Below are 13,992 nucleotides of genomic sequence, written 5' to 3' on the forward strand. Positions count from 1 at the left end.
TTATGGACCTCCTGTCTATACAAAGGAGATAAGTAGGGAAATTCTGAACAAAACGGCATAATGGTATTTTTAAAAATCCTTTAAATGTAAATCTTATTATATATGTTACAGTTGAAATACAACCAACCTTGGGAGTTTCATTTTGAGAGAGGTGGGAAGTCAGAAAAGCACATTCATGTTTGAACAATTTGAGATTCAGACTATCTCATTCATTTTTTAGTGATTTGCTTTCAGAAAAATCCCATTGTTGACTTCTCATTCTTCTCCCCTCTCCGACATCCATGTATTCAATAAAGCCCGGTCTTACTTTGCATATGTTAGTAATCTGCCAAAATACTCTTGCAATGATACGGCTCACAGCTCAGTATTTTTGTTACCTTCTGTTGTCCTCATGGCCTCCTCCAGACCCTCAGTGTACATTCAGTCTTCTCTACTTGGAGCCTACGTGTCCATGTCCTACCGTACAGCACAGGATTTCATATCACCCCCGGTGTATGAATGCTCCCTATGCTTCAGATTCCTAGAGCATCCCTTGGTGCCGGCGTGCGCACCGTGTGCTGCTCAGGGCCCAGAGCCATCTTCATCCTTTAGGCTGTCCTTACTGCTCACACTGGTGGGAGGCCCTGCAGCAGGTAGAGAGATCCAAGAGGTTGAGCCATGTCCCAAGCGCAGGAAGGGAGGAGAGTGATTCGTACAAAGTGCTGCCATAGTCTGGGCAGGAAAGAGATTTCCATCTGCCCGGGGCCTTCACAGTAGTCTTCTCGGAAGGTATGTCTGTGCTGGGTCTTGAAAGCCGAGTAGAAATGAAGTCGCTGGGATGTCATGGGTAGACAGGGAGGACATTATCTTTGGACCCTTTCTAGGGATGTAAACCCTCAAATGGTCTTTGACATTTTTCATTGCTCACTGATAATACCACAGACATGAACCTTCTCAGCCTCCTCCCTCCTCCTGATAAACTTCATCATGACCACCTATCTGATATCTTTACCTTAAATACATAACCAAAGCTGAACCTTCCACCTGGGCTCTGGGCCTCATCCTCTCCCACTCCCTCCTTTCCATACCTTCCTGCTTCATTTCCAACGCCTCCTATCTAGCCTCTAAACATCCTCAAATCTCTCCTTTCTTCCAAAACAAAACAAAGCAACAACAAAAACTAATTCCTTCGCAACTCTCAAGGAAAAAAAAAGGCCATCTGGCTACTATCTTCTTTCCTCCCTCCCCGTCTCATACAACCTGCTGTTTTTGCTTCTGCTTCTGTCAATTTACTGTAACCTCATCCACCAGGGTCGTCAACAGTGTCCTGCTTTGTTCAATCCAAACTTACTTTGTTATTCTCTTACTTGACCTGCATTCTTGCTCACTTGTTCATGTTTGACCTCTTGTTCTCAGACTTGACAGCATTGATCACTGTTGACCACTCCCTTCTTCCTGAAACTCTTCTTTAATTTTCATTACCCACTTTCTTTTGGCCTCTCGTGAATCTCATGCACAGTGCTTTTCTCTACCTGACCTTAAGTGCTGGGGTTTTTTCTTCTCCGTCTTACACAATCTCTGATGGTGATTTTGTCCAACAACCCCCAGATCTTATTTCTGCAACCCCAGATTTCTCTCCTGATCTCAGACCCAAACAGCCAGCTTACCACTTCCATTTTGGACAACCCGCAGATACCGCATACTCAACATGCCTCAATGTGAAAAACATTATGTTTTTCAACTGATGCTTCCTCCTTAAGTCCCTTTTTTGGGGAATGATATCACTGTCCTCCCCTTGTTCTACCAGTCAGTTTTCAATCATATTGATTTTACATCTTTAAAGATTTCTTAAAACTGTCTCTTCTTCCTCATGTCTACTGTCACTTCCTTAGCACCACAGATGTTTCTTAGCACAACTGCCTCTTAACTGATCTTCGTGCCTCCATCCTTGACAATGATCCTATTAGTTCTCCAGAATGCTGCCAAAGTGAGCTTTCTAAAATGGAAAGATAATCCCATCACTTCTCCTTAAACTTTCTTCGATGACTCCCCAATCATCTGCACTAGGGTTTCTCAACTTCGGCACTATTGACATTTGGGGCCAGCTCATTCTTTGCTGTGGGGGACTTCCCTGTCATTGTAGGATGTTTCGCAGCATCCCCACCCTCTACTCACTGGATACCAGTAGCATCCCCACCACCACCACCCAGTTCTGACAACCTAGAATATCTGCAGACACTGACAGTCGTCTCCGGGAGCAGGGGGAGCAAAATTGCCATCTACAGGAAAAAAATCCTGGTTTCTTAGTGTGGATACAAGGCCCTTTAGGAACTGCCCTCCCTGCCTCTTCAGCCTCATCTGACCCCATGATGCCCTCTATGCTTCAGGTCTACCCAGAAACCCCGCCGCTTCCACCCATTACTCCTTTAGTCTGACTAATTCTCTTGGCCATCAGATTTCGGCCCAGAAGTCAGTGCTCAGGACATAGTTCTTGACTCTTTTACTCAGGATCAGGTCCCGATCCCACAATCTCCTGTTGCACTCCCTGCTTCCCTCTCCTTTTCATCATGTAGTGTGGTATCTCTTTGTTGGCTTGTCTTCCTTCCCAGCACCACCAAGAACTGGATGGCTGTGTGTCCTCGGCAGAGCGGCTCACTCCTCCAGTAAATGTTGCCCGAATGGTTAGTGCTCAATAAGGCTTTGTTGAATGAATGAATAGTCCTCGAAACAGCTTCTTTTCTCAGCTCTTTCACTTTCCACCATTCCATCCTGTTTATGTAATTGAAAAAAGCCAGTTGGTCAGTAGGTCAAGAAACAGTCACCCCCAAAGCAAGAATTTTAAGGAAAAAAGTATGGCAGTTCCATAAAATCTATGGTAGTCTGCTTAGAGTGAAGCACCAAGTTTTACGTTGTGGTTGGCACTAGAAGGTCAGGAACAAGGAGTGGGTCCAAAAGGGGAAAATGGAAAAGAGACACTACATTTTTCTACTTGCAGCATATGGATTTCTCATTAGTCTCTGTAAGGGAAAACCGGGGGCAGGAAGGGCCCAGCGACTGCAGCTGTCCACACTCTCTCCCCCCATCATTCTGCTGCCACCACACCTGGTCCCCAGAGACATCCTCACTTCTTAGCTATGTTGGCTTAGGTATGGACAAATCCCCTTGGTTCAGCAGAGACTAGCCTGGAGTTTTTCAAAAGACACTTTGCTAGGAAACTAGTGGAAAACAAAACAAAACAAAAGTAAAAACAGGAAATAGCATATAGAAATTATGAAAATACAGAGTACAAAAAAAAATTAAAATCCCTTAGCCTAAGATAACGGAATTCTACTATTAGCTTTTCTTGACTCAGTTTACCAGATGCATGTTTTCCCTGTTTTTTTTGTTTGCATTTTTGGGTTTTTTAGATTTGATTTGCTATGATATTGTCTTCCTCTGGGGGATCTTATTCTAAAGTTCCCCTTTTCAGTCTTTAAATATTTCCCTTCTCTCACTGAAGAATCTTCTGTCTTCATCTAGGAAGGAGTTGGAATTGATGTTAGAGTCGATTTCTCTTAAAGACAGCAGGTTACTGGACAGATGGAGACCGGAGTTTTCCAGTCTTTCTCTAGGAATGAAATAGCTCAGGGTTTCCACACACATACACACACACATCTGAGGCCCAATGCTAAGTATTCACTTGCCTGGAGTGAAATGGAAAACACAGACAATGTCACGAGTTTTTTAATAACACTAAAGGACCAATCTTTTTATTCTGGGATTTTTTTTTCTTCCTTACTTTTTAGGTATTAAAATGGCAGGTGCTAGTTATGAGGTTTTGTGCTTTTTTTTTTAATGTCCTTTCTTGGCAAAATTAAAAGTTGTTTTTTCTCTATAGGTGCCCCCAGTTTTAAAAAATTCTTCCTGGTCTCTGAAATCTAAAACTCTGGCCAGCAGGACATGCTGTAGTTAACTGTGTTTTCAAGGGCAAATGATACGGGTTTTAAAGTTTGGTGTTCTCCACCTGATTTTTTTTTCTTCTTCTTTCTTTCAGCCAGTAGAGCAAATGACTCTTAATCTCGGGGTCCTGAGTTCAAGCCCCACATTGGGTATAGAGATTAGTTAATAAATAAATAAAAAGAGTTTTTGAAAATAATAATAAAGTTTGGTGTTCTCTTCCAAGGAACCAGGTAATTACTATAAGATACTCTGCACTCTATATTTTTTTAAAGATTTTATTTATTTATTTGTCAGAGAAGGAGCTCAGCAGGCAGAGGGAGAAGCAGGTTCCCTGCTGAGCAGGGAGCCTGATGATGTGGGGCTCAATCCCAGGACCCTGGGATCATGACCAGAGCCGAAGGCAGACGCTTAACTGACTGAGCCACCCAGATGCTGCTATACTTTGCATTCTAGATACTCACTTGTTGACTCCATATCAGTAAATGTGCCTACCACATACTAGGTCCTGGGTGAATACAGATATGCATAAGTCATTGTCCCTGCCTTCGAGGAAATCTAGAGAAGCAGCTCGGGGTGTAAACAATAGTATAGGGTAGTCTGGGAGCCAGGGAGAAGAAATGCCTGATTCCACCTCGGACAGCTTACAGAGAAAGTAAGGTTCTGCCCAAGGACAAGTCAAGGAAAGGCATTCTAGGCAGACGCTTGCTAAGCCTTGGAGACTTGAGTGAGCGCAGCAAGTTAGGGAAGCGCTCAGGCAACGTCAACATGGGAACGTGTGTGAGGGACGGGAGATGAAGCCAGAAATGTATTGGCCAGTTTTAATTTCATATTCTACAGCTGCCTATGACTGAGCATATGATGTTCATCCTTGTAGGCCAGAAAAGGCCTGAGCAAGAAAGCTGTATCTTGAAATGTCAATTCACCAGCCTTCCCTCACTTGAATGGCTTTCGCCAATGCCCCTGAAACTTAATATGTGTAAATGTCTTGTGCTTGGACTTAAGAGTTCACTCCCTGAGTACAGGACAAGGAGACCTGACATAGCCATTTTTTGATGACCACAAATTCACCCTGGGCCTGTGATGAGCCTCGGCTGCCCCGAGAGCAGATGCCATCATGGTGACATCTGTGGGGCCTCAGACTCCAGGCAAGCAGCAGGGGAGGACTGCCAAACCGGGTCCTGGCCCGGCGGCATCTGGGCATGGTGCTCAGGTCTGGGTCCAAGTGCTACTTTTCAGGGCAGATGTGGATAAAATCTAGAGCGTGTCCAAAGGAGATGGCCTAGAAATTGTTGTGCAAAGAGTAAAACTAAAAAGAAGGGTGAGAGAGCTGTCTTTAGTTATTTTCACAGATTTCTTGAGGCAGGGGTGTGGGGGGGGCGTGTCTTATTCTGGGTTGTCACAGTGGATTGGATGGAACTTAGAGGGAGACTAATTTGGCTCAATGTCAGAAATAATTTTTTAAGAGTTTTTTTTTCCCCCGAATTACAGTGTGCTATGATTTTATTTTGACAAAAAATGAAAATATTTTGACAGAAACAAGATAACCATCTTCACCTGTGGAAATGCTGACGAGTCCTCGATTGAGGGGACAGTTGGGCCTCTAGAGCGCCTTCCTTCTTTAAACTGGATGAAATTTTAGCATCTGTTCTATTTTTTAAATATCTGATTCTTTCCCACCTTTGTTGCCCTTATTTTTACATTAACTCAATTAATTGTGAATTTTCTTATTTTTTAGTATCTGACCAAAAGAATACCACAAAATCCAAGGTATCAGCATATCAAGTCAAGACTGGATACTGGTGAGTAAATATTAGAAAATTAAAACTTAAAAAAAAAAAAAAGATCCAGTAACGAATTACTGGCAAGAAGCAGGCTGTGACGCCTGCTGTCAATCAAAGCTCAAAGTTTCTCTGTTCTCACCCCCTGGCCTTCCAGGCTCAGGCTTTATCTTTGAAAGCTTTTTTTTTTTTTTTTCAGATTATCAGTAAAAGTTTCCATTTACATAACTTAGCTTCTTCTAAATCGAGAAACTGATGAAAACCTTGTTCAATAAGTTAAAAGGCTGAGGCTAAATAAATATCCGGGGGTGGGGGAGTGGACCTCTCTTTTGGAGCATCTTAAATATATTCCTTTAAACTCTGAGTAATAGATAATATTTGTACACATTTGTTCAATTCAGTATTTGCAGAGTGCCAACTACATGCAAAGTTATGGACTAGGGGACGTAGAAAGATGAGTGTGAATTGTGACTTTTGCAGTCAAAGAGCTTATTTTCAAGTGCAGGCAGACAGACCTGAATGAGTAACTAAAATATCAGAGAAAACTCAATTCGTGCTTCAGTTCAGGTAAAATGAAATTTAAGAGGCGCATTGCTTATTTCCAAGCTCTTAACATTCTTCAGTGTCATGATGCAGACCACTCCCCAGGTCCCTAGTGGATCTGCAGGCCTGTGAGATTTTGATTTCTTATTCGTTTCGTTTTTCAACCGTTTAAGGTCTGCTGTGGCGAATCCATTCTATTGAGATGGTTTTGCTAGTGGATTGGGGCACCACATGCCTTTGGTAATGCTGAACTTGCCACCAGTAACCTGAGGACAACTGAGGAGATACAGACGAGATACTGACTTGGTTTAAATCTCATTCATTTTGTCTTTCTTTCCTCCAGTCTCCTTCGAAATTACTGTCTTCCATTATGCAAGTTTGCTCATATAAAATGAACTTCAATGGAATGTTTTAAATGAACCACCTTTGCAGATACAATTTCTTGGGACCTTTCTTTCAAACATTTCCAAGCTGTACAGATATTTATCCTTGCAAATATCCTGTTTGATGGGAGGTAGAAAATTTTATCTCCGTTTTTGAGGAGGAGGAAATTGTGGCAGAGATTGTGTGATTTATTTGAAGTTCAATAAAAGGAGACAGAACGAGGATTTGAATGCAGGGTGAAGAAGTCGATGATGCATCAAGAGACCTGGTGTGAAGCCTGGCCACTGTCTCTTTGGCCAGCTGTCCCAGCTTTTCCCCCAGCCTCATTCCTTCTACCACAAATGCCTTCAACTCCTCCATCTCTATCCCCCCCACCCCAACTGCACCTGTGACCCACTCTCTGGAATAAGCTATTCTGTGAAGGAAGCACTTTGATTAAAAATGCCATATATTTTTTCGAGGGGTCCGGATAACATTTAAAAGACAACTATAAAGGAATGCATTTCTCTTAGAACCTTCTTAAAATGAAAATTTTTAAGAGCTGAGGTTTATTTCAGATACATAGATTTGTCTGTATCTTCATAGGTTTTTCTCCTGGAAATTGAATTGGGATTTGTGAACAAAAACCCATTTCTTTCCCTTCCATTCCTCAATTCATAACCAAAATTTGACTTAATAATAAATAGTACCTGAAATTAATTTCAATTTTTTTAAATTGAGATACTTCAGTCTGCTTTTTATAATTCATAGTAATTGCCTATAGCCTTTTATATCCTCAGAGTTTTAAACTAATGTTTTCCTAATTAAACTTTTTATTTTGAAGTAATTGTAGATTCACAATTTTAAGAAACCATACAGAGAGATTCCGTGTACCCTTTACCCAGTTTCCCGTAGTAACATCTTATGGAAACTATACAGTATCATAACCATGGTTCTGACATTGATACATACAAGTCTAGATAGAGAACATTTCCAGCACGCAAGGATACCTCATGTTGTCCTTTTAGAGGCATATCCACTTTCTACCCTCACCCTCTCCTTAACCCCTGACAACCACTGATCTGTTCTTCAATTCTATAATTTTGTCATTTCACTGATGCTATATAAGTGGAATCATACAATATGCAACTTTTTTTGAATTGGCTTTGCACTCAGCATAATTCTCTGGAGATTCATTCAGGTTGTTACATTTGTTAGTTGATACCTTTTTATTTACTGAGTAGTAGTCCATGGTATGGAAGTGCCACAGTTTGACCATTTATCTGTTGAAGGACATCTGGATTGTTTCCACTTGTTAACTATTACAAATACAGGTGCTATAAACATTCATGTTTTGATTTTTGTTTGAGTCCAAGCCTTCATTTCTCCCAGATAAACGCCCAGAAGTGCAATTACTGGGTCATATGATAGTTGCATTTGCAGTTTTTTGAGAACTGCCAAACTGTTTTCCAGAGTAGCTAGACCATTTTACATTACTACCAGCAATGCATGAATGCTCCAGTTTCCCCACATCCTCACAGGCATTTGGTGGTGTCGCCATTTTTCATTTTAGCCATTCGGATAGATGAGTAGTGGCATCTCACTGCAGTTTTGATGTGTGTTTCCCTGATGGCTAACGATGTTGAACAGGTCTTTGTGTACTTATTTGCCATCTGTATATCTGACTCAGTGAAGTATCCCTTCATGTCTTATGCCTATGTTCTAATTGGATTGTTTGCTCTCTAACTTGAGTGTGGAGTGTTGCTTATACATTCTAGCTACCATTCCTTTGTTGGATGCATGGTTTGCAAATATTTTCTCCAGTCTGTAGCTTGTCTTTTCATTCTCCTGACAGGGTCTTTTGAAAAGCCTATGTTTTTAATTGTGGTGAAGTCCAGTGTATCAGTGTTTCTTTTCTGGATCATGCTTTTGCTGTTAAGTCTAGGAACTCTTTGCCGAGACCAGACCCAGAAATTTTCTATCAAGGTTTTTTCCTAAAAGTTTTATTTTACATTTAAGTCAACAATGCACTTCGATAAATAAATTTAAAAATTAAGGGAAAAAAGGGGGGCACCTGGGTGGCTCAGTCGGTTAAGCATCTGCCTTTGGCTCAGGTCATGATCCCAGAGTCCTGGGATCAAGCCCCATGTCGGGCTCCCTGCTCAGCGGAGAGTCTGCTTCTCCCTCTCCCTCTGCTGCTCCCCCTCTGCTCCTGCTTTTACTCTCTCTCAAATAAATAAATAATAAAAATATCAAAAAAAAAAAAGAGAAAATAATACATTTTGAGGTAATTTCTGTACAAGATATGCAGCTTAGATCAGAGTTAACTTTTTGCTTATGCAGCTTAGATCAGAGTTAACTCTTTGCTTATGGATGTCCAGTTGCTCTAGCACCATTTGTTAAGAGCCTTCCTTTCCTCTACTGAATTTTGCACATTCACCTTTGTCAAAAAACAGTTTGGCATATTTATGTGGATCCATTTCTGGGTTCTCTCTTCTGTTCCATTGATCTATGTGTCTATCCCTCTGCCAATATCTCACAGGCTTGATTAAAATTGGTTAGACTGATTACTCCCACTTTATTTTTCCTTACACATTATTTTAGCTATTCCAATTCCTTTGGAATCCATGTAATTTTAGAATAATCTCATTTACATTTATGAAAAAAGCATTGCTCTGATTTTGATAGGTGTTGCACTGAACCCATATATCAATTTAGGAAAAATTGACATCTTTACTATGTCGAGTTTTCCAATCCATTACTATAGTACAGTAGTCCCCTCTACCCCGCATCTGGGATTTCACTTTCCAGTTTCAATTACCCACGGTCTGGAAGCAGACACTCCTCCTCCTGATGTATCTCAGAAGGTCGAAAGTAGTTTCATGCTACATCACAATGCCTATGTCATTCACCTCACTTCTCATCACGCAGTCATTTTATTATCTCACATCATCACAAGAAGAAGGGTAGAAGATGTTTTGAGAAACAGAGAGACCGCTTTCACATAACTTTTATTGTAGTATGTATCATAATTGTTCTTTTTTATTATTAGTTATTGTTGTTAATCTCTTACTGTGCCTAATTTATAAATTAAACTTTATCATAGGTATGTATGTTTAGGAAAAACACAGTACATACAGGGTTTGGTACTATCTGTGGTTGCAGGTGTCCATGGGGGGGATCTTGGAATATATATCCCCTGAGGATAAAGGGGGGGACCATTGTATGTCTCTCCATGTGTTTAGATCTTCTTTGGGTTTCTTTCATTAACACTGTATAGTTTGCTGCATAAGTGTCCTGTACATGTTTTGTTAGATTTACACCTAAGTATTTCATTTTTTGTTTAGCAATGGTAAATGGTATTGTCTTTTTAATTTTGGTGTCATCGTGTTCATTGCTAATGTATAGAAATACAGCTGATTTTTGTATGTTTCTCCTGAATCCTAGGACTTTGCTAGATTCACTTATTAAGTACAAGAGGAGTTTGTTTGTTTGTTGGGGGTTTTGGTTGTGGGTTTTTTTTTGTTTTTTTTTTTTGTAGATTCCTTGGGCTTTTCTCATAGATTCCTTGGGCTTTTCTCTGTAGACAGCAATGTCATTTACAGAAAAGAAGTTTTATTTATTCCTTTCCAGTCCGTATATGTCTTTTATTTCCTTTTATTGCCTTATATTGCACTGGCTAGGACTTCCAGAACTATGTCAAATAAGAGCGATAAGAGTGAATATCCTTGCCTTTTCCCTGATCTTAGGGGGAACACATTCAGTCTTTCATCATCAAGTACAAGGTTAGCTGTACCTGATTGAGGAAGTTTCCTCCTATTCCTGTTTTTCCGAGAATTTTCCATCATGAATAACTGTTGAATTTTAACAAATGGTTTCACTGCATCGATTGATATAATTATATGATTTTGTCTTTAGCTGGTTAATATGGTGGATTACCTTGATTTGCAAATATTGTACTATTGCTGCATCTGTGGACTAAACCTCACTTAGTCATGGTGTGTAACTCTTGTTATATATTGCTCAATTCTATTTATTATTGGGCTAAAGATTTTTGCGTTTATATTAATGAGGTAGATTGGTTTGTAATTTTTTTTGTGGGGGGGGAGGGGGACTGTCTTTGTCTAGTTTTAGTAGCAGGGTAACACCAGCATCATAAAATGAGTTGGAAAGTATTTCCTCTTGTTCTGTTTTCGGGAAGATGTTGTGTATTATGAATTATACACTTTAAAACGGTGACTTTTAGGGGCGCCTGGGTGGCTCAGTCGGTTAAGCGTCTGCCTTCGGCTCAGGCCATGATCCCAGGTCCTGGGATTGAGCCCCATGTCAGGCTCTCTGCTCAGCGGGGAGTCTGCCCCTCCCCCTGCTCATGCTCTCTCTCTCAATTAAATAAATAAAATCTTTTAAAAATACCTTTAAAAATGCATTGATGTTCATTTTATTGCTCAGGATATGGTCTCTCTTGGCATATATTCCATAGGCACTTGAAAAAATGTACATATGTGTATTTTTGCTTTCTATATTCTTCTTTCCTGAGGTTTCAAGGTTCATTCTTTTCCTTTTCCTTTCTTTTTTTTTTTTAATACTTTTTTTTAAAGATTTTATTTTATGTAATCTCTACACCCAATGTGGGGCTCAAACTCACAACCCCAAGATCAAGAGTCACACACTCCACTGACTGAGTCAGCCCAGTGCCCCTACTTTTCCTTTTTGATTAGAGAACTTTCTTTAGCCATTCTTTAGGGTAGGTCTGCTGGTAAGGCCTACCCTAAAGAACCCTACCCTAAAGGTAAAACCTCTGAGTTTCCCTTCATCTGCAAAATGTCTTGATTTCCTTTCGTTCCTGAAGGGTATTTTCTCTGAGTGTGGGAGCCGAGGTTGACAATTACTTCCTTTAAGCACTTCAGCAATATTGTTCCACTTTCTTCTGGATGCCGTGATTTCTGATGAAGAATCTGCTATCAGTTGAACTGTTTTTCCCATATAGGTAAGGTGTCATTTTTTTCTCTTGCTGCTTTCAAGGTTCTTTTTTTCTTTAGTTTTCAGAAGTTTGATTATGATGTATCTTGATATGGGTTTCTTTGGGTTTATCTTGTTTGGCATTCACTGGGCTTCTATGTACATCTATAGATTTATGTTTCTTGTCAAATGGGGGAAGTCTTCAGCCATTATACCTTTGAGTACTTTCCCATCCCCACCTCCTTGATCCTCTTTCTGGTGCTTTGATGTCACCTCATCATAGCCCAGCAAGGATAGAAATCAAGCCCGCACGCCCCCTCCCCCTCCCCAACCTTTGCTGACAGGTGAGGGTGATGTTTGGTTGGAGTAAAGCAGTTATTGTCTGATAGTTTTCTGGCTTGCTAGGCTGCCCCTTCCCTAGGCCTTTGGGTGGGGACAGCAGGCTTTTGTTAGGGATTTTTTTTTCCCTCTCTCTCCATTGGTGTTTCTGGATCCTGGCTTCTTTAGCTCCAAGTCTAAGATATATGAGGCAAACAAACAGACAGACAGACAGATAACACAAAAAGCCAAGTAACCCAACTATCATGCCATTTCTTGGGTCCTGAGGTCCCCAGTCTGCCTTCTTCTCTCTAACCTATCAAGTCTTCTTTTCTATTTTATAAATAATGTCCAGGGTTTTGGGTTTTTTTAATCAATTTTTTTTTATAATTGATGTTATTTTCTTAAATTGAGATATAATTTACATACCATAAAATTCACACTGTTAACCTTTTAAGCGGTTCAGAAGTTTTTAGTACATTCACAAAGTTGTGACACCATCATCATTCTAATTGCAGAACATTTTTGTCATCCCAAAAAGAAAGCCAATATCCAAGAGCAATCACTTCCCATTCCTTACTTTTTCCAGTCCCTGATAACCACTAATCTGCTTTCTGTATCTGTGAGTTTGCCTATTCTGCACATTTCACATAAAAGGAATCATGTAATATGTGGCCTTTTGTGTCTGGCTTCTTTCACTTAGCATATGGGTTGAAGATCTGTCTATGTTGCAACATGTATCAATACTTCATTATTTTTTACTGCCAAATAATATTCTATTGTATAAATATATTCTACATTTTGTTTATCCACTCGTCAATTAATGGACATTTGGGTTGTTTATACTTTTTGGCCATAATGCTGCTATAAACATTAATGTACAAATTTTTGTGTGAATATATGCTTTTAATTCTCTTGGTTATATACCTAGGAGTCACATAGGACTGTATGTGGTAACTCTGTGTTTAATTTTTTGAGGAATTGCCAAACTGTTTTCCAAAGCAGCTGCACTACTTTGCATTCTCACCAGTAATGTAGGAGGGCTCTTTTTCTCCACATCCTTGATGATGCTTGTTACTGTCCATCATTTTGATTATAGTCATCTTTGCAGATATGAAGTGGTATCGCATTGTGGTTTTGATTTGCATTTTCCTAATGACTAATGATGTTGAGCACCTTTTTATGTGCTTATTGGCATTTGTGTATCTCCTATAGAGAAATACCTATTCAAATCACTGGCCTAGTTTGTACTTGTTTTTTTTTTTTCCTATTGCTGTGTTATAAGAGTTCTTTTACATATACTGGATACTAGACCCTTATCAGAAATATGATTTGCAAATACTTTCTCCCATTTTGTAGGTTGTTCAGTGTTTTTGTTGTACTTAGCTGGAGGAGTAAAATACATCTACTTCATCTTCTTGGAGTAAGAAGTCTCCCAAACTAGTTTTATAATAGCTTTTGGAAGGGCCAAAGTGTACTTCATTGCTTAAAACTATTTTAAAGTCAGTGTGGGGCTATCCTAGTGTTCGATTTTTTTTGTTGTTTCAAACTTAGAAATTATTTTAAAGTCAATCTCAGGGGAGGATTTTTTTTTTAAAGATTTTATTTATTTATTTGACAGAGAGAGACAAAGTGAGAGAGGGAACAGAAGCAGGGGAAGTGGGAGAGGGAGGAGCAGGCTTCCCGCCGAGCAGGGAGCCCGATGCGGGGCTCGATCCCAGGACCCTGGGACCATGACCTGAGCTGAAGGCAGACGCTTAACGACTGAGCCACCCAGGAGCCCCAATTTCAGGGGAGGATTTTAATGTTTTTTTTTTTTTTTCTATGCATTTTTGTGACTTCTCTCCCCGTGTATTCAGAGAACATTTCCACTTGTGCCACGGCTGGTTGGTTATGTGCCACGATACATGTCCTGTTAGCTCTCTGGGTAGCCATTGGGGCCTGGGGCAGCCAGCATTTACACCAGCGTTTTGTTCAAATATTATCATTTATATGTGTGCCAACAGGTGCAAAGGGTGAGGAGTCCTGGTTAAGAGAGCAGAAGAGTAACCTTATAGCCCCGTGAGAGTAAGGAGCCCCTGTCTATGGTATGTTTTTAAGCTCTGCAGTCAGA

At 40.2% G+C, this 13,992-nt stretch overlaps 1 protein-coding gene across 3 annotated transcripts in view; it reads left to right on the plus strand.

The window, feature by feature from the left end:
* Window positions 1-13,992, plus strand: part of CEP41 (centrosomal protein 41) — a 44,085-nt gene that overhangs the window by 7,867 nt on the left and 22,226 nt on the right. For 2 of the 3 annotated variants that reach the window (XM_045864263.3, XM_064574953.1), the window contains exon 2: window positions 5,654-5,717. In XM_045864263.3, coding sequence (XP_045720219.1) covers window positions 5,654-5,717 — 64 coding nt within the window. Of the gene's footprint in view, window positions 1-5,653; window positions 5,718-13,893; window positions 13,967-13,992 lie in introns of those variants that run through there. The other variant, XM_064574952.1, reaches the window with a different exon arrangement.

The sequence above is a fragment of the Mirounga angustirostris genome, unplaced genomic scaffold (assembly GCF_029215605.1).
Source record: "Mirounga angustirostris isolate CCGP_5_RB_7025 unplaced genomic scaffold, mMirAng1.0.hap1 SCAF_12, whole genome shotgun sequence".
NCBI classification, from domain to species: domain Eukaryota; kingdom Metazoa; phylum Chordata; class Mammalia; order Carnivora; family Phocidae; genus Mirounga; species Mirounga angustirostris.